At 38.8% G+C, this 22,024-nt stretch overlaps 3 protein-coding genes across 3 annotated transcripts; 2 read left to right on the top strand and 1 right to left on the bottom strand.

The window, feature by feature from the left end:
- Positions 1 to 10,209, top strand: terfa (telomeric repeat binding factor a). Its single transcript, XM_032521618.1, has 13 exons — positions 1 to 210; positions 1,335 to 1,430; positions 1,998 to 2,128; positions 2,885 to 2,971; positions 4,210 to 4,347; positions 4,617 to 4,735; positions 5,298 to 5,837; positions 6,894 to 7,013; positions 8,563 to 8,685; positions 8,776 to 8,910; positions 9,280 to 9,362; positions 9,459 to 9,499; positions 9,854 to 10,209. Exons 1-13 carry the CDS (start codon positions 45 to 47, stop codon positions 10,010 to 10,012), a joined length of 1,938 nt encoding a protein of 645 aa, XP_032377509.1. The 5' UTR covers positions 1 to 44; the 3' UTR covers positions 10,013 to 10,209.
- A 102-nt stretch (positions 10,210 to 10,311) lies between these two features.
- nip7 (NIP7 nucleolar pre-rRNA processing protein) lies at positions 10,312 to 14,450 on the bottom strand. The gene is made up of 5 exons (XM_032521925.1): positions 14,244 to 14,450; positions 14,030 to 14,116; positions 13,801 to 13,939; positions 11,341 to 11,481; positions 10,312 to 10,738 (listed from the first exon to the last, which is right to left on the bottom strand). The coding sequence occupies exons 1-5, from the start codon at positions 14,297 to 14,299 to the stop codon at positions 10,619 to 10,621; spliced, it is 543 nt and encodes a 180-aa protein (XP_032377816.1). The 5' UTR covers positions 14,300 to 14,450; the 3' UTR covers positions 10,312 to 10,618.
- On the top strand, positions 14,258 to 21,519 carry LOC116693204 (CDC42 small effector protein 2). The gene is made up of 5 exons (XM_032522058.1): positions 14,258 to 14,510; positions 16,455 to 16,700; positions 17,924 to 18,025; positions 18,121 to 18,199; positions 19,232 to 21,519. The coding sequence occupies exons 2-4, from the start codon at positions 16,647 to 16,649 to the stop codon at positions 18,193 to 18,195; spliced, it is 231 nt and encodes a 76-aa protein (XP_032377949.1). The 5' UTR covers positions 14,258 to 14,510; positions 16,455 to 16,646; the 3' UTR covers positions 18,196 to 18,199; positions 19,232 to 21,519.
- Positions 21,520 to 22,024: the final 505 nt, after the last annotated feature.

Genomic DNA, 22,024 nt, shown 5'->3' on the forward strand with positions numbered 1-22,024 from the left:
ACAGGCTCTTGCCCGCCTCCTACCTGCTTCCGTTGACAACATCAATGGTGGACATCATGGCGGCAAAGAAAATTGTAAACAGCTACCAAACTGACGTTGTCGAATCGATTGTCAACCGCTGGATATTTGATTATTATTTTTCTTTGTTGCTAGAGCGATATGATAACAAGCAATTCGCGGACGTATGTGGCATTATAGATATCCTTGAGAGTAAGTAACGTTAACAAACTGGCTCACAGCTATCGCTAGCTAGGTTAGAGTTAACGTTGTTAGTTTAGTTAACGTTAGCTCATTGTGTTCCATAGTTTACAAACAGTATATACATATATCTGTAGCTATCTATGAAAGTGTCCGACCAACTTTGTCGTTACCGGGACTGTTCTATCACTTGTCGACCGTCCCTAGAGGTCTTGTTAGCCAAGTTTGGCTAACAAGAATTGTGGAAGTAACGGACCGTGGTAAAGTTGGTTTTATATTGGACGTTGTATATTCGACACATTCGAAAATTCTACCTATTAGTTACGCAGCTTGCCCTTTTGACCGATTAATATCAAAAAGCGTTTGGTGAACTCAACTAACTCCCTAAACATTGCACAAAGCGTATTAAAAAAAAAAAAAAAAATTATTTGATTTCATTTTTTAAGTAAAATAATGCTATGAGTATATTATAAAATTAAAGTGTTTTTTTTTTTGGGTTGAAAAAATAAGCATTGAATTAGCTAGCTGAGTTCACCAAAGGTGTTTTGACATGAATTGGTCAAAAGGGCAAGATGCATAATTTTGATTTTTCGAATGTGTCGAACATCCATCGTCCAATATAAAACCAACTTTGCCACGAAATGTATCGGAAGTGTTTTCAAACTGTCTTTTTTTGTTTTTTAAATAAAGGACTTTAGGAAGCGGACCAGCTGGTTGGTTTTCCAAACACGTCTGTTTAATTACCCCATCTCCGGTAAATTAGCGCACAGGCTGCCGCTTCCCTTTCTATGGACCAAAAGCTGTTGGAGAGACCGACCGTCGTGTCCACTCAGTGCGTTTAGTTTTCCAAAGGGTTGCTAGACTACCGGAGTCCGTGTAACGTTACATCGTGTTCTCACAAAGATTAGAACTAGCTATACTATATGGCCTATTTCTCAAATGTATAACTTATTTTGACCATACAAGCATGAACATAATTTTAAAGGATGTTACAATTTCCCTCCCGTATCTCCAGTGGACCTTATATTAATACCTGGATTGAAATGAAGACTTGTAGAGTGGGAATGATTTACTTACTATTTGAACATGTAACTATGTTTTGTGGAATGAAAAACGTATTCATTGTCTTCTTACAGGAGTCTTGGACCGTCCTTTGGAGGCCACCAATGTTATAAAAACAAAGATTCGAATATTGCAATTTCTCACCCGGATACATAACGGTGAAAACATTGGTAAGATGAACTTTATACATTCATCATGATGGCACATGTACTGTAAGTAACTTTGTCAAAAATGTGTATTGTAGGGGATTCAATTTAATTGCATCTATGTGTACAATTTTCTATCTGTACATAGACATTAACGTAAGCTCCATGGAAAAAATGCAGAAGTGTACTATTTGCTTTCCTACCAGTGAATGAAATACCCTTTATGATGACTCTGTCACAATTAGATGCATTTTCAATACAGCATGGCCGTGCCTAGTAAAATATTCAGAATAAAACGGTAGAGATAGTCTTTATCCATTTTAAGTTTCACTCAATAAAAAACTACATTTGGTGACAAATAGGAGATATCAGCTTACCACCACAGCACTGCAACACATTTTAAACAAAATTTCTGGCCACTTTATTCACCACCTGTATTGAACTCTCATACTGAAATGATAAAGTTACCGTTACAACTTGAACTGTAAAACCGAATTCAAGGCTTTTCCCTGAACATACTGTAAATCCAATCCTACTTGCATGTTGTGAACCAAACACCTCAGTGAAATATGTCTTTTTCTTTGCCTACAGGCAAGTCCTTTAATGCAGACAAGTGTGTATCGCCTCTGGAATCAGCCTTAATAGTGCTGGAACAAATGAGCCAGGATTGCAGTATACCACAGCAGGATTTTGAGAATGTATGCGCTTCAATTAAAGACATGGTGAGTGTTTTTTTTGTTTTTTATTTTATGTGTGACACAAGGGCGTGCGTGAGTGTCTCTCTCTCTCTCTCTCTCTCTCTCTCTCTTTGGCCTACATCGGCTCACTCCACCTGGCTGCTTAATAAAGGAAGAAGCTAGACTTGTTAAAAGATACATGCTTTTACAGAGTTTAATTAGATTTGATTTAGGGCTGTGCAATTAATTTATGTGATTTTTGGCTCCCAACGATCACCAAAATAGTATAATCAAGAAAAAAGATTATTTTGCCATGTTGTGTTTTGCAAGAACACTCTTATTTTGTCTTGTGTGTGAATGACGCGCATGTGCAAATCCGCCCCTCCCGAAGCCATAAACTCTCTTAGCCTATACAGTCAAGGAGGCAAGTTGTGGGCATATAATCCGCTGGAGTTTAAAAACTTGAGTAAAGATGGCAGAAGGAGGGCAGCCACAGCAGCGTTTGGTGATCAAAAAAGACAAAACCCACTCCGTTGTTTGGGAAAAGTTAACGTTAGCTAACCCTGCGGTCCCTCCGCCTCAGATTTTATTCCGATCCAAAAACTTTCTGTGTGATAAAAGACACTACAAGATTATACACGGGACTCTACCCAATATATATCCAAAGATTTATGAATAATCATGTTATATAATTGTGATTTAAATATTGACCAAAATATTGTCTTTATTCTTTCCATAATCGAGCAGCCCTAATTTTATTTAACAAATTTTTTTTTTTTTTTTCTTCATTTCTGTCCTTAGATGGTGTGGATGCTCATTAACAAAAATGAGTTTGACAGAGCAGCACAAGTGGTGAACAAACACTTTCCCAAACCAATGGTTGGCAAGGTGAGTTCATCAACTACACCAGCATGTTTACTCACTGTCTCAGTAATTTTGCTGAGTCAAATCAACGTTTAACTTTCTCTCTCTTGGTTACTGCATTCTGATGGTCATAAGTCCATAGTGAGCAAAAGTGTTGTGTATTGAATCATAAACATCCATCTGACGTCATTACAAATATTAAAATACTGAGTGAAACGGATAACTTTGTAACAAAAATGCAGCATTTCGTCTATTTATCTTGTGATTGTTGCAACTGGACTTTCTGCATTTTCCTGACCATGTTAGACAGGAACATTGGGGGTGCAGCTTTCTTGTCGAACCTATTGAAGAACCGGTTCAGCTCGCTAGCTTTATTCAGGCCCCTTCAATCACCTGATGGTGGTTGATGGATCCTCCACACCTTCCCTTTTTGTTTGTTTCCCTGTTCCCCTTGTTTCCTTTTTTCTGCTCCATCTCTCCCCAGCAACCCTCTCCTTTAGTTGTATATCTTGCAAAGTAAAATGCCAATTCTTATGACCAGACAGTTAATGGTGTGTTATTTATTTTATTTTATTTAGAAACGGAGGTCCCTTACACATTTACATGCATTTATGTGTATTTTGGATCAATACTAGGGACATACTGTTACATACACTAATAAGCCTGAAGGTGTATAGACGCTGGGTCAACCTAATCAATATTGCAAAGAAATCAAACAATTTTCAGGCTGTTATTTTTTGTTAAATGTTCCAGTCAAAGAACTATACATTGATTAGTTAATGTCACACATCTCCATGAAAGTAAAGTACACATTGTTTCTGTTTAGTCTTTGGCAGTCTCTAAAAACATCTGACTACTGTACGTAATCTTCTTTCTGAAACTGTTCAGTCAAGGGTGGAGACTTGCACATACAGTACAGGGAAATAAGGTGCTAGTGCCAAATAGCAGAAGCAACAGTTGTTCTTTTAACACATCTTCAGTCATGGGATGAAAAACTCAACACAACCCTTGTCAACTTGTTGTTTGTTGTCTTGGCTGTTTGATGGAATGTGCAAAGCCGAAATAAAAAAATAAATTTGCGCTATTGTTAGATATATTTTTGTTATTAGTTCATTTTCTATCACACATTAAAGTTTTTTTTTATAGTGTAGAAATTGAAGGCCATCATTTGCCTTTTTAAATTAATTCCTTTTCAATTTGACTTGAAGTCCATACATTTTGAAGATGGTTGTCACATTACTGAATGTTTGTGTTCTCTGTAGAAAGCTATATTTATGAGTTTCATCAAAAAGAAGAGTAAAATGCACGACGTCGAGCAAATCAACTTCCTACAGTTCAAGAAGGAGATGTTGGCCTTTTGCCAGAGTCTCTGCCCATCCAGTGTTTCCTTTCTCCACAAGGTATGTTTGCATTACGCACAAGATAGAAGAAATATTTTGGCCACAACTGGCCAATAATGATTACATTTTAAAAATGTAGGTTTGCAATTTTATTGCCCTTTTTAAAGCTGGTCATCATGAAAACATGTTCATAAGTTCAATAAGAAAGCCTAACCTCTGAAGACCCACTCATTTGTTCAGCCATTTCCACAGATACACTGTTGATTGGTTGGTGAAGTAAATGTCTTTTATACTTATTTTGGGTTTTTAATCTTTTGTATGTATAACAGGCTGCAACGCATCTTTTTGATGAAAAACTTGCGGCGAAAAACCGCACTGAACCTGATGAGCAAGAGAAAGCAGGCCCGTCCTTCACTCTACATATAAACAACAAGCCCTTTGGACCATGGTAGGCTCTCTCGCTCCCTCTCAGTTCATTTCAAACAAGCTTATCATTTCTTTTAAAATGCAAAATAGCCAAAGTGTATGGCTCACTCTACTCCTCTCATTATTAGGCTGCACAGCAGCAGAAACACACGGCACACATTACAGTTTGAACATCTGACACAAAGATTCCTGTGTTTTGTATCTCCAGACCCACTCTCCCTCATCAGGATGGCAGCAGATCTTTCTTTATTTGAAATCTCATTCCCAAATCCCGTCTCTGAGGGAGTCTATCTACTATTATTGGGAAGAGTTAGAGGAAACAGTGAGATCCCCTAATTATAAGCTTTACTAATACCCACAATTAGGCGCTGTGTTAACCGCATTTGGAACCCATATAACCATATATTATTACTTTGCTCACCATATCCTATTTTTTTTTAGGGCTCCAGGCCAGAATGTTTCAAGTACAATGTTGAGGGAACCTTTCCTATTTTAAGCTAAAATGTCAACTGGAGACTTTTTTTTATTCTCTGGCCTAAATACCCTGTTAAACCTCTTTTACTTGTCTCTGTCTTATCTGCCAGTAAACATACAATAATCCAGAGGGCCAGGCTGGAGGCGGCCTACAAGGCTTTGACTGCAGGATCAGATGAGAAAACATTTGCTCAGCTGGAGGAAGAAGTAGTGGAGGAAGAGGAACAGGCAAGAATAGACAATCTCTGCCTGCGCCTCTCTCCTAGTCCCAGGGACACCAATCAAGACTTGGAGCAGGATGAGCTATTTCAGAGAGACTCAGGCAGCCCCATGGAGGCTTCCCAAGCAGACCAACCACCACACACAGACGCTAATCCTCAAACACAGGCAGGTTCGCTCCCAAAGACCACCCGAGTGCTGAGGAACAGGCGGCTTTACACTGTGGCACAACTGGTGGCTGAGCCGGACAGCCAGGGGAGCTCGCAGTGCACAACAGCTTTACAGGAAATGGAGATTGATGTCCATACAGAAGAGCCACCACAGTCACTGGCTATACCCAATAGAAACGACTCCCAGAGCCCATTAACAGACGATGAGGTTACCATACCTGTGCGGAAGCGCCCCAGACCAGCCAACAAAATTTGCAGCAGGTACATAATTCTTTATATATAACCTCTGTTTTCAGAAGCCACTTCTTACAAGTTGATCAGAGAATACTAGAGGATGCTCTGATCAATCAAATGTCAGTTAGAATAGAATACCATTACAGATATTTATTTTGTTATGGAGATATTTGGTCTGTGCCCTCTACTTTCACACATTTTCAAATGGCAAATTATTTTTGATGCTAGGGTTGGGTACCTTTTCACATCTGAATCAATACTATTCCCAATACTTGTACCTGAAATTCATTTCCCAGTACCCAACATTACGTTTTTCGGTACTTTCCTTATGTAATTACAAAAAAAAAAATGTCAGTTGTAAAAATAATTCCAAACCTATTTACGTACAACATTGTTATTTATTTAGAATACTTTACCCTGACAGAAATTAAACAAAAATTAAAATAAAACCCCTCCCTCTCTCCTCCCAAACCAGTCCCGACCATTAAATTGAATAATTATTAATTAAGATCTTACTCACTGTAACTTTTATTCTTGTATTTGTATATTTTAGCCTGTTTTATTTTCATCATGACTATTTTCAATTGCTCTTTGCCTTACAACCTCAGCCTGTCAGTCAGTTCCCAGGGCATAGAAACCACTGTTGTGCCTGCTCATCTCAGAGGACTGCTGTCGGCGCGCCGTTAATATCATATCACAGCGAATGGTGTCTGCGTGAAGTTTTGAAAAACTGTAAACATACTTGACAACACTTTATCGACATAACTGCAGAGCCGACGTAGATTGTTCCATCTGCTCCTCTGCGCCCACGTGTCGGACCTCAGCGCTCTATCAATATGCAGAGAAGACAGATAAGCTTGCGCAGGTACCGAAATTTGGCACCGTTTGATTTTATGTGAACCAATACTCCGTAGTACCGACGTGATTTGGTACTGGGTCTGGTACCCAACCCTAGATGATGCACATCTCCATGAATGAAATTTTCTTTTTTGACACTTGGCCATTTGATCCTGAGTAGGCTGCTTGTGGATCTCCATTGCTCAGTGAGTGTACAGCACTAAAACGGCTTGTTTTCTTACACAGAGCCTCTACTTGTCCGGCAGAGTTGTCAACCGAGAGTGAGGAGGACCCCCCTGGCTCTGTGGAGAACGGGGAGATCTCTGCAGCAAAACGCCATAACCAGTCCAACAGTTCACTTAGCGGGTAAGTCCAAATGTACAGTACCACCCCACAAAGGGCTGCCGTTTAGGTTATTGCCATGTTGTATTTAGAGCCCGACCGATATATCGGCGGGCCAATATTAAGCATTTTTCAAACTATTGCTATTGGCTTTTTATTTATTTTTTAATATTCATTCATCAGAATTATTTATAATGTCAAATGATTTTGATAAATGAATAAAAAAAAAAAAAAAAGCTGATGGTAAACCATGTCATGAGTGTTGCAGAGTTTGTCCACCAGAGGGCACTCTACAACATCCTTGTTGGCAACAAGATTTAACAAGAATAAAGATTTTTTTATTGTTTTTATTGTTTTTGTTCAAACGACTTTAGGTTTCATATCTTAAGTTTGTATTTTATACATTTTATTTATCAGAACTTATATATTTTGATGTTCCTCTGTTGTGACAATTAAACAAATTTATCATATTTTATTGCGAATTCAAATAACTACAAACAACAAATTTTAGGTAAATCTGTTTAAGTTTTGTTACGCGTTTATTTTTTATTAACCAAATATTTGTATCGGTATTGGCTTTAAAAATCCTTCATCGGTCAGGCTCTTGTTGTAATGTTTATCAGTGTTGAACACAGGGCTGTAAGGATAGTGGCGACAGTCTGCCGTAGAAACAACTCTGGTCCCTTAGGACTTTAAGGAATAGCATGGACCCTACCGGCCACTAATAGGTCTTTGATTAGCCAATATCAACCACAGGAGCCTTTCCAAAGACCTGGAAACCTTTTTACAGTGCTCAAGCAGAGGCCATCTACTCCAAAAGTTTATGGTTAAAGACGGCCTCTAGTTTGCGCTGGGATCTGGGGACATCAAGTAGACATTGGTTAGCAGACGTGACAGTTTTTTTTTAAACTCACCGTACGGTAAATTTAAGTTGGGGAGCTTAAAGGCCGCTGAGCTTAAAGGCCGCTTTAGACACCGCATCCGAGCTTGCACGCGCCAATGTGACATCAAAATTACGTAGATCTCGCTGGCGTACCAGGATTTTGAGGGTGTGCACCACTCTATTTTTTTACAGCTGCGCACAACAAAGTGAAAAAGGGAAGCATGGACGGGTTTGAGGGTAACCGGATGCAAGGACTCTCAGTGACTGCAAGTCTCTCTTGTAAACTTGCTGGGTTAAGTGGAGTTGTTTCATGACAAATGATCCAACGGAGTAGGTCAACGAATCAAATCGAAGCATTGGCGCCAATGCTGCCATTGTTTTACCTTTTTTCTTCTTCTTCTAGTCCATAGAAATGGCAAAGTTGGTAGCCTTTCCTCATTAGTGCCACCACACACAAGTACAACCGTTATGGTACTCCCATAACGTCACACTGGCGCTGACAGGTCAGCTGCGGCGAGTATACCCCATGTTTAAAGCATCACTATTGGTTTAGTTAGCTAGTTAGTTGTGGTTCACATTTGATTCTACTTTATGGATGCTAGAAGGAAATGTAATACTCTTTACATCTCTGAGAGGATACATTTTTTTTCCTGGACAATGCTTGACTGAGTCTCACCTCTCATGATGCAGAAACTCCACTAAGTCAGAAGAGTCCTCATCAGACAGTGAGGAAGACCCACAGGAGTCACCAGCTCCCTGCAAAAGCCCAGTGCAGAAACCTCGTAAACAACTGGCCAGCAAGCCTCTCAGCAAGCAAGTCCAAATACAACGTTCATTTGACGTTACAATGTTGGTTTATGATTCAGTGACTGACATTTGATAAACTTTTACGTATTTATGCAGAGATCCAGAAATCATCTGTATCGCAGATTCATTGGACAGCTCACCCAATCTGTTCCCTCCTCACCCTGTCCCTCAAACAAGCTCCACTCCTCAAAAGGACTCTGCTCAAGACACAGGGCCTTCCAGTTCCAAATGGTTAGTAAATATTAGACCAGCTGCTTCATCTTAGAATGGAATGGATGACCTGTAGTGAATGATTTCTAACATAACATGGAACAGGAAGTTTTAACTTCACCGGAAGATAATTTGGTTGACTAAAAGTTACGCAAAAAGTTACACATTTTGACGTAATAAATGAAATAAATTTATAAAAAAACAAATTTTACCAAATTTTGAAAAAGAAATTCCATAAAAAAATGTACTAACACGCACAAAAATGTCATCCAGTTAAATAACTACTAAAATGATTATAGCTGCAGCCTTATTTTTTTCGGCAGCTGTTTATCAATTATCGTCATGAATAAGGGTGCCAAGCGTGACAAGAAACTCTGTCCTTCTTCACAGGAAACGGCTGTTGAAAGAGGCTAAAGAAACTAAGGAAACATGGAGCGATGAAGAGTCGTATGTCTCCCCCAGAAAGAAAACCGGTAACATTTTCATCAAATATCTGCTTCTAATCACTCTTGTGTAAATCTAGTTGTGAAAATCTTGTTCATACGGTAATATTTTTGTTTTTCCCAAAGGACTGCGCAATGAGAGCACCATTTCAGGCAACAAGAAGAAGGTAAGCATAAGAAAACTTGTTTTTCACACTCATAGACCAAAAATGAAGTTACTATACAGCCGTTGCATGTGCATTTATGTGCTGCTGACAAGTCTTGAGAATCGGCGACATTCAAAAGGTATATATCGTTGGAATATTAAACCTGAAGGACAATCTTTCAGCAAACTTGTGTAAAAAGGATGGCAGATTTGGGTGCTTCTTGTGTTAATTTGGTTAGGTTCATTTGCCGTAGCCTGAAAATTTCAGATATCTGACTGTCCAGCAGCTGATGAAAGCACCACAAAAGCAGACCTCTCAATACATCAGTCAAAATAAAACTAAGCGGTGTAACCTGATGTTCCTGTTGTGTTGCAGATGTGGAGTGAGAGAGAGACACAGAAGTTGAAAGAAGGGGTCAAAAAGTTTGGAGAAGGCAACTGGAGTAAGATAATGGCACATTACTCCTTTGAGGATCGAACGAATGTCAACCTAAAGGACAGGTGGAGAACATTGAAGAAGATGAACCAGGTCTGAGGGGCCAAGTTTAAGTGCATGGATGGACATTATACGATGGCCTTTTTTCCAAGTCCACATTTCTTCCCAAACAGTTTCTGAAGCTAATTCATTTTATGGGTTATTCCTCTCTTTTTCCTCTTTATCATGTTTCAAGATATTGTACAATTTAAGTTCATGTCACCTAGTTTAGTACATTTTCAGGGTTTAAATTTGTATGATTAGCTGTCTTTATTATAAAAGAAAAGAAAACTGCAACGTGTCTGACATGCATTTTCTCTGCCGCCCTATTTACAATAGCAAGCTTGCAAAGACAAAAATAAAGACATTATGAATTTATTTCAAAAATGACAAAAAACAAGAACTCGCCTTCCTTTCATTTAGGTGATATCAGAAAGTTTGGTGCTTAGGGAATTCTGGGATGGTATCTTAGCGGTATCCCATGGTGAGCCAGAGACGTCTTTGTTTCAGTCTCTAGACTGCATTTGAAATATGGGACAGGTGTAACATCTATTTAAAGGGGCCCTAAGAGCCAACCACTTCTGTTACAATATGTTCTGGGTGTGAATTTCAGTGAATGTTACTTGGTATAAAAAAGGAAGGAGCCTTTGACAGTCCAGCTGGTGATCATGTTAATGTGTCTTCATTCCTAATGAACTCCCCTACGTCAGCCTGGTGGAACACTACAATGGACATGGGGTCCACTCGCCGACACTCCTGGGTAGACTTGGCAGCCACTCCGAAACCCTGAGAATTGAGACACATATCTAGTTCAGAAATCCCCTTGGTGAACAAGGACAAAGATCCAGATCTGTTTGGATTTAATACATAAGGTATGTGTAGATACATTCAATTCAGCTGCATTGTTGTGAGAAATTAAACTGAGAGCAGCACTTCTAACATCGAAGTTCAGCGTATGCTCCTAGGGGAAGCTTGTTAACCATCTCATGTGCATTACCGCGCTAGCGGCTCCAGCAGAAAAATTAAGCCATGAAAGGCTGGGTTGGTAATGTTGAAAAGCTAGCAGGATTTGAAAGCAGCATCTCCTCAGGGCTACAACCAACCCCTCCCCCTCCCATCGGGGCTGTGACTAACATACAGACATGCTTGAGCATTTTTTGTACAAGATTGGGGTAGAGTATGTGCAGCGGGGCAAGGAGGAATTTCACTGGTTCTTTTCAAGCAGACAGCAAGGCCAAAAGTTATTTATTTCTGTCTGTGTGTAAAGACCTTTTTATACAATATATTAAAGTGTATTTGAAACCGTTACCAACCCTGCCTTAAACAGTACACTGTAAGCGCTCTCCTCAAACACGTGAGCAATTCAGCATCATAGTTCCAAAACTTACCAGGGGCACATCTGTCATGGAGTAGACCACAACTCCCTGGTACTGCATGGTGTTCTCAGTGATTCTCCCCAGCCCGGATTTCAGCACATGGTTCCCGTAGAGGAAAGACTGCTCTGCTCCAGGTTTCACCCACACCTTGAACTAAAGGACATGACATGAAGCTGCTTTTAAGAGTTGTTTAAATTGTTAGCATTGTTATTACTCTTACATGCATTAGTATACTTAATCTTATTGGCAGAGATAACATGTTTTAACAATTTATGAAAACCAAAAATATAATATTGCAATGCAAGGATAATATTTGTGCAAATGCAAAGCAGCATAGAGAGCTGCAATATAACTTAATTTTTATCAAGTTATATTGTTAATTATCCTAGAAGCAAAACAACCTTCATATAGACTTACTCAAATATCAAATTATGAACTTTTGACAGCTTTAAAAGATATCCATATAATGGATGATTAATTGATTGCTAAATGAACAGACTTGAGAGACTATGCAGGTGCAAACATCAGGAAGCAGTCTCATAAACCAGGATTAAGTCATCTGGTTACTCAATAAAACCTGGATCAGCTCTTTTTTTATTTCAGTCAGTTAATGGTAAATGTTTCTGGGTTTTAGTCTGCAAAGTTATTTTTGCTTAAACAATGAGGACCACAGCGCATGGGTCTGTCTTGGTAACCTAGTTACAGTAACTGTAGCTTTGGTAAACCCTGATGTGCTTTTAGACCTGAGAACTTCACATGAGTGACTGACCAATTTTAATTTTGGCCAATCATGCCAAACCACATAAATAAAGGGGAGCCAAAGTTAATGTATGGTATGGTATGATAATGTTATTTTAGTACCATCACAATTCTAAACACCTGCTGTGAAAAAAAAAGCATATTAGTATGCAGCTACTGTTCTGTCATATGGCTTAAAAACCAGCAGGTCAGATACCACCTGCATAAATCTGGCCTAACAGCCACTGGCATCTACTTAGCATTAACCCCCAATTTCCACCGGATGCGTAACGACTGTGGATGTGCTCCGGAACGGTGGTAGAGTCATTAGGTGGCATGTTGCATATTTGGCAGTGGCTATCTGCTAGTATAATATTATGGCATGAACTATTACTTTAACCTCCTGAGACCTGTGGCAGCGTTGGAGCTCTCAGGTCGACTTTACTGTCTTTAAGATGCTGTATTTTTTTTTAAACTAGAAGGCCTGAGGCATCCATGGGTCGATCATGCTATGATAGCTTGTCGGGGGGCTAAACAACACCCCAAAGTTAGGCTAATGTTTGGTGATGGGCAAAACTAGCATGGCCATTTTCAAAGGGGTCCCTTGACCTCTCACTTCAAGCTATCTCAATACAAACAGGTTCTACGGGTAACCCCGAGTTTACCCTTTACAGACATGCCCACGGCATGCTCCCATGCCGTTTGGGGCAAAAAAACATGAAGTACTTTGCATACAGTACACATTTAATTTTACATATTCTAAAATGGTGTATTTGATTATGTTTGCAAACTGGGGTCCCTAAACAAAAAATCTTGAAATTGCATAAATTGGGTATGATTGGTAAGATGAGACTCTTGTGGATTCAATGAGCCTAATTGTATTCATGTGTAATGATGTTAGTCCACATAGTAGACATTTAGTAGTGCCAAACCAAAACAAGGTTTATTGCAGCTTTATGACTAGAAAACCTTGACACAGTGCTGATCTGAATCTCAAATTGTCAGGGTCCCAGCTTGCAGATTATGGATACCACTTCTATGTGGCATCTAGTGTGCACCTACTATAACCCCCTAAAGATCCTCTGGCCCTCCCAAAAAAGACACAAATGGGCCTATGTGGATCTCAGAGATTTAACACAGTGCAAGTGACGGGCCATATTTTATGTTAACACATAACAGTGGCATGCGGCAGTAAAGATAAATCTATATCAGTGGAAGTATATCAAGTGTAAAGTGGCATCGGTGGTAGAACACATACTCAGATTGTTAACTTGCGTACAAATAGCAATGCCACAGGTTTGAGGTGGCATGCCTTTGGCCACTTCTAGGGCTGGGCGATATGGAGAAAATCAAATGTCACAATATTTATATACAAATATACCTTGATAACGATATTGTAGTGTTGACACTTGGTGCTTTCACAAAATATTTACACAATGAGATTTTTGATAAATAATCATCAGTATTGTGGATATAATTACTTAGTGTAATAATATTACTAACTTTAATAATTAATAATTACTACTAACTTGTCAGAGGCTTCATTTGATATCAATGCAAAGTGAAGCCTTTTGTGGTGTCGCTTTACAAAATATTTGTATTGCCTCACTATCTCTATCTTCTCCTTACTGCCTCTCTAATGCCATCGTCCATTGGCAGCAGCTGAGGAGAGAGGAGGGGATGCAAATGATGAAAGCAAAGATACCAAAAATAAAAGTAAGCACGCATACGCACCTTTGCATAGGGTGCCAGGAAATCCAGAGCTGTGATGTGCAGGCGGAATTTAATGGTCTTTGTGAACTTCCCAAAACATGTTCCCACTGACACGAGCTTGTCCCGGGAAATGTTTGTGGCCAACTTTAGAATTTTTTCACTGTGGACAGAAAACGAGGATCCATGAATTTCTGAATGATTAAGCAGCATTGATAGACGGCTGAACATCTGTTTATTTATCATGGGTTACCTCATGTAGTACACCCGGTCATTGTGTAGCCTAAAACAGTAGGAACCATCAGGTCGGTCCACTAGAAGTTTTATGTTTTCACCGATGCTGTAGTGGGAGAAAACACATGGTTCACAGATTCCTACACAAGCTAGCAAGGATGCTATCGTTACCATGTTTGGTTACGTTATAACGTGTGTCTTAATAGGTATGCAGCGATGTCTACGTCACTTACTATTTCGACAGCTTCTCAAACATTATTTTCGTCTCTTCGTCTGTAAGTGGCCTCATCTTGGATATCTAAAAGCAACTTTTATCAGCGAATAACGTTAGTTTTATCTCCTGTGCGAAACTTGAAAACGTGGGTCAACACGGAAGCCGTCACACTTTACAGCGGAAGTCGTTTGACGCAATCAGGGAGCGTAGTTCCTGGTTGTGTTTTTTTTTGCATTCTTTAGCAGTCGATCTTACGATTTTACTCCGGAAAACCGGTCGCCATCTGGTAAGTGTGTTTACTTCAAATTAGAATAACTAGTGCTAATAGGGTTCTTATATAGCTGGGAAACAGTTAGGTGAGCATTCATTTGTTTTACATCTCGTTTTTTGTTGAACATAGAAGTCACACCTTCGAAAACGGGCTCAGTTAGCTTGGTTAGCTAGCTGTCAGTGGAAAAAAACACGAACCTGCTGCTCTTAGCGAGCTGGTTAAGGTTAGCTTCTGGGCTAACTGTGTTAGCAGTTGGTCATGCTAACGCTGGTTGGCTGCGGGCAACGACCCCGCTCTAATGTTACTGAAGCCATTCCATTCAAATCTGGGACACAGGGACGCCATCAGTAACCACACTGAATCTCATCCAGTTGTGATTTTTAGCTCGGACTCGCCGTGTGAAGAGGAGAGTCTTTGCCGCAGCGGTGCCAAGTTAATGTTGCATAACGTCCAGATGTTTGTAAATACAGGTTGCGTTCTTGTGATCCAAGATTAGAGGCAGAATAAATGTTCCTTTTAGGGCTCCGACAGTCACTTAAGAACATCTGCAATCTTTCTTTGGCACCTGATAAAATAATTCACCTCCACGGAGTGCACAGTAGCCGCTCAATGCAATGTGTAAATGTCAGCCAGATGCAAATAAGGAAATCTACTTCGTCAGCGAGCTCTTTGCATTTTGCACATCATTTGATCCTCCTGCCTGACAGCAATAATGGCTGAAATAAATGCCTGATCCTGGTTTTTTTTTCTCAGATGCTGCCAAGTATAGCTATACCGTTACACAGAATAATCACTATATTCACTGACCTGAGGGATATTTTGTCCTGCTGGTGTTCAATAATGTTTAAACTAAAAAATACTATACAAGTAATACCTTTTTGTTCCTGATAAACTTTAATTCTTTAAAGTTTGGGACAGCCTTAACATTCACTTGTATCTTGTTCGTTCACAGTTTCACTCTCATCTTAACACACATGACACAAGTGTAATCCTGAGTCGCCATTTGGACATCCTGTATTCCTAAAACAAAGGAATCTTTTCTTATGATGTAGGATATGTAGGACCTATGCAACATAAAATGTTAAGTAGTCACAGCATAGGCGTTTTCAGTCCTGTTTTCAAATGCTGCTTCATATGTTCTTTTCTACGTTGTCTTGTCTGTCCAGTTAGCAGAAGCCTCTCAATTACTTTAGCTCCAGAGAGGTATTAATTAAAATTATGCTTTATCGTGGCTGTAGTGCTAATAACAGCATAATGAACACTGAAGCATAGGTTAATCAGTAACCATGAAAGCCAAATGTTATAATCAAATCATGTTGTTGATTACCACAAGGGAAACATTTGGATGACCTGAATGTGTTTTCATAGTAGGTTAGTGCTCAGGATCAGTACATGGTGACCCAGTTCTCACATTTTGAGGTTTCACCTTATAACTTAAAAATAAGAAATATTAGTAATAATAGAACAACTCTGTATGAGAAAGTCAGAATGTCTGGATATGGTAAATGTGTGTAACAGCCATGTTGAAATGCAAATGACTTAATTAACCAATGCCCCTGCCTCTGTGTTTGACCTCATAATCTGTGGGTCTTGCCAGAAGAGAAACCTGCTCAAATTAGGGAAGTAGCCGGTTAGGCGCAAAACTGGCTAGTATGCTAAATTATGTGATTATGTGGCTTCAACCACATCACATGCATCCATTTTTCACTTCTTAATGTTGCTATCAAGTGTTAAACAACTTTTGTTCCGAAAAATTCGACGTGTGCCTAACAGAAGGTGCCCGCAAGTTGCTAATCCAAATCTATAGTTGCTGGACAGGAAAACACAAATTGTAGACATTATAGAAAACCTTGACAATAATGACTAATTTGTCATAGTGTTTCGCCATTCAGTGAAAAAAAATAAAAAATAAAACTTAATACATTTTTTTTTTTCTCTTCACCTTTCACTTGTTGACAGGAGCGTGCTGCCCTGTGTTGGGAGAACAATTCTTGTGCCAACGGTTCACCCCGGACAAACCATTGGTCTGTGTCTGTCGTCAGTTTCCGGCGTGTGTTTGTGGCTCTCTGGTAACGCTGAACAGGAAGACAGACGCAGAGAGACGTCTGTACTGAGAGAGGAAACTGCTGCGGCTTCTTCGTCAGCCTCAGAATGACTGAGTTCTGGGTTTGTTTCAGCTGCTGCATTGCAGAGCAGCCACAACCTGTGAGTACACAATCAACTGTGAAGACATACAATATAAGTTAATAAACAGCTTTCTCTTCTGGCCCAAATATCTTCAGTTTTACTCCTGCTAGAGAAAATAGTGAATATTCACCATTATCAGATAACCTTTCTTTAAGGAACATTGCGGTTGTGTCGTGCCTGACAAATGTATCATATCCTCTATTTGTTATGGATTAAATAAGAAAGTGGTAGGGCCTCCAGCTAGCCACATCCCCCTGTCTGCCACGACACTTACTTGGATTCGATAAGGTTTAATAATGCGACAACCAGTTATTGTGCCTCATTGTAGTCGGTCAGTCTGTCTGCTGACAGATAAGATAAAAGAAATCATAAATGTCGACATCTGTCTCAGTTTAAGCTCCTCGGCATCACTGCTTTAAGAAAGTTTGCAAAAGTACACAGGAGAGGGATGAGCGAGTGAGGGTTGCACATTATGGAGGAAAATGTGCTATATGTTGAATAACATTGTTGAATATTACGATAACTATATAAAGAAACAGATATTGAAGTGCTCTCAGTTCTGCATTTCTGCTGCTTTCAGTATTCTGCTAAAATACAACAAATTGCTCGTTGACTTTAAAACAGGTAAACTGAAATATTTGACTATACTATAACTATATTTTACTGAACAAAATTGAATATTGAATTGAACATAAAAGGCAGCACCACAAAATAATGAGTATTATGCTGCGAAAGAGAGAGATATTTTTGCGTATCAGCAAAAATATCTCTCTCTTTCGCGATATGTTGCAATCTTGCGATGTGTACTGTATATTGGGTCTGTTGATATTGCCATGTAAAAAATAAAAACCAATATATTGTGCAGCCCAAGAGCAGGCTGCGAATTTAAGAATCCTACTATGGCCACGCCAAGACCTGCCCTTCAATAGCAGCTCGATTGGTTTGGGTTAGGCATTGACCTCGAGTGGTTAAGGTTAGGCTAGCCGATAGGACCTCTACATACATGCATGGACGCCTGGCCAGTAGTAGTGTGTGAATGCTATTGAAAGGCGGGTCTTGGCGTGGCCATATTAGGATTTGTAAATTAGTGAGCAGGCTCTGTTTTCGGCCGGTGGTTTCACCTTTGTTTCATTTTCACTGAGTAGTAATATTAGCTCAAAGATATTTAGGATGGTAAGACTGGTGGCCTTAAGGTTTAAAAAAAAAAAAAACAGTTTTTATTTTATGGTACTCATTTACAGAAACGGCGGCGACGGATCGATCGCTCCATGATCGGGGAGCCAACTAACTTTGTTCACACCACACACGTAGGCTCGGGGGACATGGGCCATGGATTGGCATCAGTAGGTTTTTCCTTATCTTTACACAATACTCATCCAACAGATTAAAGCAAACCTAAGCTTTCAGTCAACTAACGTTAACACCCTGGTCTTTGCAGGTGGACCTTGTTCAAGCCCAGATGAAATCTAAAGGGGGCTACGTGCATGGAGGATCTGAAGGTTCTCAGTTGTAACAAGGTAAGAGTAAGAGTTCTTTACTCAGGGGAACTGATCATTCATTCAGCCGCAGAACTTTCACTATCCCAAAGCCATACAAGCCCATCTTAGGCTGGTTTTATGCAAATAGCTACTTTGTTTTTAAACCTACAAATTTAACATTTAAAACAAATGCAAAAATGTGATTTTTTTTTTCTTAATATATTTCACTGAAATTGTACCTCCATATGATTTGAAAGAACAAAAAAACATTGAATTAATCGATATTTTACAGAGCAATGCTGCATTCATGGAAAACACTGACAAGCAACATGCTTTAATCATCCAGGTCACACTTGTGTATAACTCTCAACCAAAAATAATGTTTTAGTCTTCACAATAACACTTTTGTTATTGATGAGAAAGACACCAATATGGGAATTTGAAGACTTCTCAAAATGCCATCTACTACTAAAAGACCCTGAATTGACAAAAACAGCAAGTGTGTGTGTGTGTGTGTGTGTCTGTGTGTCTCTATGTCTCTGTGTCTGTGTCTGTCTGTGTGTGTGTGTGTGTCATGTGTTATTAAGGGAAATTCAACCCTTCCTCCACAAAGGAATACATGTCCTTGTTCCTTTTAATTATCATTGTTGTGCAGATAACCACTTTCATTTTTCTTGTGGCAATGACTCAGCGTTCAGTAAAATTACTTTTTCATTTGTAATTATTATTATTATTATTATTATTATTATTATTATATTATTATTATTATTATTATTATCTTTCTTTCTCAGGCCAGTGGCATTCCTTTCTGCTGGCCTCAGGCAACTGGTTAACTGTTAACGTTGCCCCCCTGCGTTGTTTTTAAACTTGCACTGAATGTTGCCATGGTTACTTTCACTATTTATTTTTGGCCCCTGCCCTTCTTTGGGTGCCTAAGGAGTTTTCAGCCCCCCCGCACACACACAAAAACTTTGTCCGAACAAGCTCAGATTTGATGGTGCAGTAGTGTAATTTGGCCTGTCAGTAGCATTTAAGATCCTAACATGTGTTCCACTCTTTTCCCCCTCTCAGCCCTTCACAGTCTTGTGGAAACTACTGTTGTTGATATGAGGAAGCGTTTTCAAAAAGCAGTTCTGTCTGTAACGGACACAGGACCAAAAGATGAAACTACTGCTTTTCCATAATGTTGTATATATTTTTTATTGCCATTCCTTTTTTTTTTTTTTTTTTTTTTTTTAATGAAAGCACTGCTGTCCATTTGCTGCCATACTGTTGCACTGTAAAGAGTAACTGTTAAGAATAGATAAGAGGGTTTAGAAAGCTCAGAATCTCAGTCAGATGTATGCTTGTGTGTATGTATGAGGAAAATATTTGCTGTTGTAGCCAATTTGGATGCCTGTATTTATTTTCTGATTTTGTAAATGGACCTCATGGTGGCTGGGCCACACTGGAGATTTGGAACATTCAGTTTCCTTCTTTATTATCAGAGGTTTATCAAAGGACAGGTAGAGGTAGCAAGGCAAAAGTGATATGTTCATTGTTTTGTTCTGAGAAATACTCATGGTCCTCTGAGTTGCTTTCAGGGTTGAAGATTGCTGTCTTGTTATAAACTTGAATGAGTAGAGTACACTGGATCATACATTGTACACTCACACTTGCTAGGGAATTTCGCATTGATTTCAACTGTTTTTTTATACTCATTTAGATTAAACCATATAGAATTTTAATAAACTATAAACTTCCTAATCTGCCTTCTGAAGTCATGTTTATTTGTTTTAACGGTGATGTTTGGCAGCTTCATTCTGCAAATACTGAGCGTAGTGGTTCGAATACCATTCATCATTTTTTTTGTGTCTTCTTTTTCAAGGCTTGTGTACCAGCAGTAGACCAAGAATTAAACTAGGAAGTAACCAAATCACTCTGCAAACAGCGCCACAAATGTGGGTCAGGGTTGATACAGCCAGCAGTATTGTCATACCTGTAGTAAACCTATTGGATTTGTTTTTTGGCTTGTTTTACTGCCTTTTCCTTCACACAGTTTGTATTACACACTGTTCCTTGTCATGACATCTCTTGACATAAAATAATCTTTTAGTCATATATTTGGCCGATAGATAACATAATCCTGTCAGAAAGGATCTTGTCCCTCCAGAGGTCTTAGCAGTTTTGTGTTTCTTTAAAAACTCGATTGCCGCACCTCTTTAAAGCTGCCAGATGCTACTAAATCTGGCATTCGACCTAATGCGACCCACCTCTGTAGCAGTGTTTGTGATTAGGTTGCTTCAGTGTTAAAAGATGTTTTCATGTGATAACATTATTTTGTCAAACATTTAAAATTACAAAAAGTTATATCTCCCTTTTCAAGGGTATATACTTTTCTATAAAGGTTTCCTCTCTTGGGGGAAAGTAAATAAGTGCAGCTCTTATTGGCTGATTACGTTGGTTGTCAGTTGTGTTAAGGATCAGACTAGAGTTAATATTCTCTCTTTTTATTGACCGGCTGGTACACTTTCGTCCCTCAATATTGTCATTATTGTTCATCATGTACACACTGCTCATCACTACTCACAGTCATTATAAATTAAAAGTGTCGACCAAACCAGCCAGGCCTGGATCTATTAATACATGTGATTATTTGTTTTCCATGTACATCGTATGATAACAGAATGTCGTTATTTTATTATAAGTCAAGCAAAAGTCTGTGTAAATTGGTGTTAAATAAGTGCTATTGTCCTACTATTTATGATAAAAGAATGATATATTTGGTGTTGGTACCAGGCAACAAGAATGCTGGATAGATATCCTCACATATGTAATATATTGTCATTTACAGCCTTAAAACTGCTGGTAACCACTTTCCCAACACAGATTTAATATTGTGATTCATCAGGCTAAAATATTGTCACATAGCTCATATGTCCCTCTTTAAATGTTTCTGTAGTAATTCCTGTGTGAAAAGGGATCCAAAAATGTGTAGACTATTTTTTTTCCAGCTCATGTGCTGAATGCTGTAGTATGTGAAGACATACAGCGACTGCAGTATATTATCTGACCAGCAGGCTGTGCTAGTGGACTGGTTGAATGTGACTTTAAAAATTGTTGGGATTGATATGATGACACTGTAAATACGTTATATGAAATTAAAGGATCCATGGTTTATATGTATTCAGGGTCATACATATATTTTAGATTACTTTTCTTTATAACATTACTGGGAAGGCAGAGAGTTGGAGCAGTGTTTTTTTGTTGTCTTTCCTCAGGAACCGCCTGATATGTAGTTCCCTCTTTAAAGGAAGTTCATCTGTCTTTTTTCTGCATTTTTCAGAATAATGACAAATAAATGTTAAATGTTGATGATTGACCGTCTGTGTGTTCCATGTTTTTACTTCAGGCCAAAACCACACATCTATGGGGTGATATAGGGTATGGTTAAGCGTAAGATACTATGGTTAAGAGTAAAATACTACTATTACTAATGCTACTACTAATAATAATAATAATAATAATAATAGCTTTATTTATCCATCACCTTTAATAACAGGGTTACAAAGTGCTTTACAAAAAATACAAAGTAATATCCACCCCATGAAAAACATCAAAACAACTATACAAAAAAAGAGCATAACACACAATAATTATAATAATTATAGTAAAGATGATATGAAAGTACTCCTCTGCAGAATAATGGACATGTGACTGTTTTTTTTTTTTCATTGTGTTTTTTTTTAATGTGGTTTAGTCAATTTGTAAGCAATTGCTGGTCGAGGTGGAGCTATTTCAAACTACAGTTCTGTAGTTAGGTTCATAACCTCTGGTGAAGAGAAAAAAGATAAAACAAAGGTCTGCTGCAAAAAGCTGTTGTCA

Source organism: Etheostoma spectabile, chromosome 1 (genome assembly GCF_008692095.1).
Source record: "Etheostoma spectabile isolate EspeVRDwgs_2016 chromosome 1, UIUC_Espe_1.0, whole genome shotgun sequence".
NCBI lineage: Eukaryota > Metazoa > Chordata > Actinopteri > Perciformes > Percidae > Etheostoma > Etheostoma spectabile.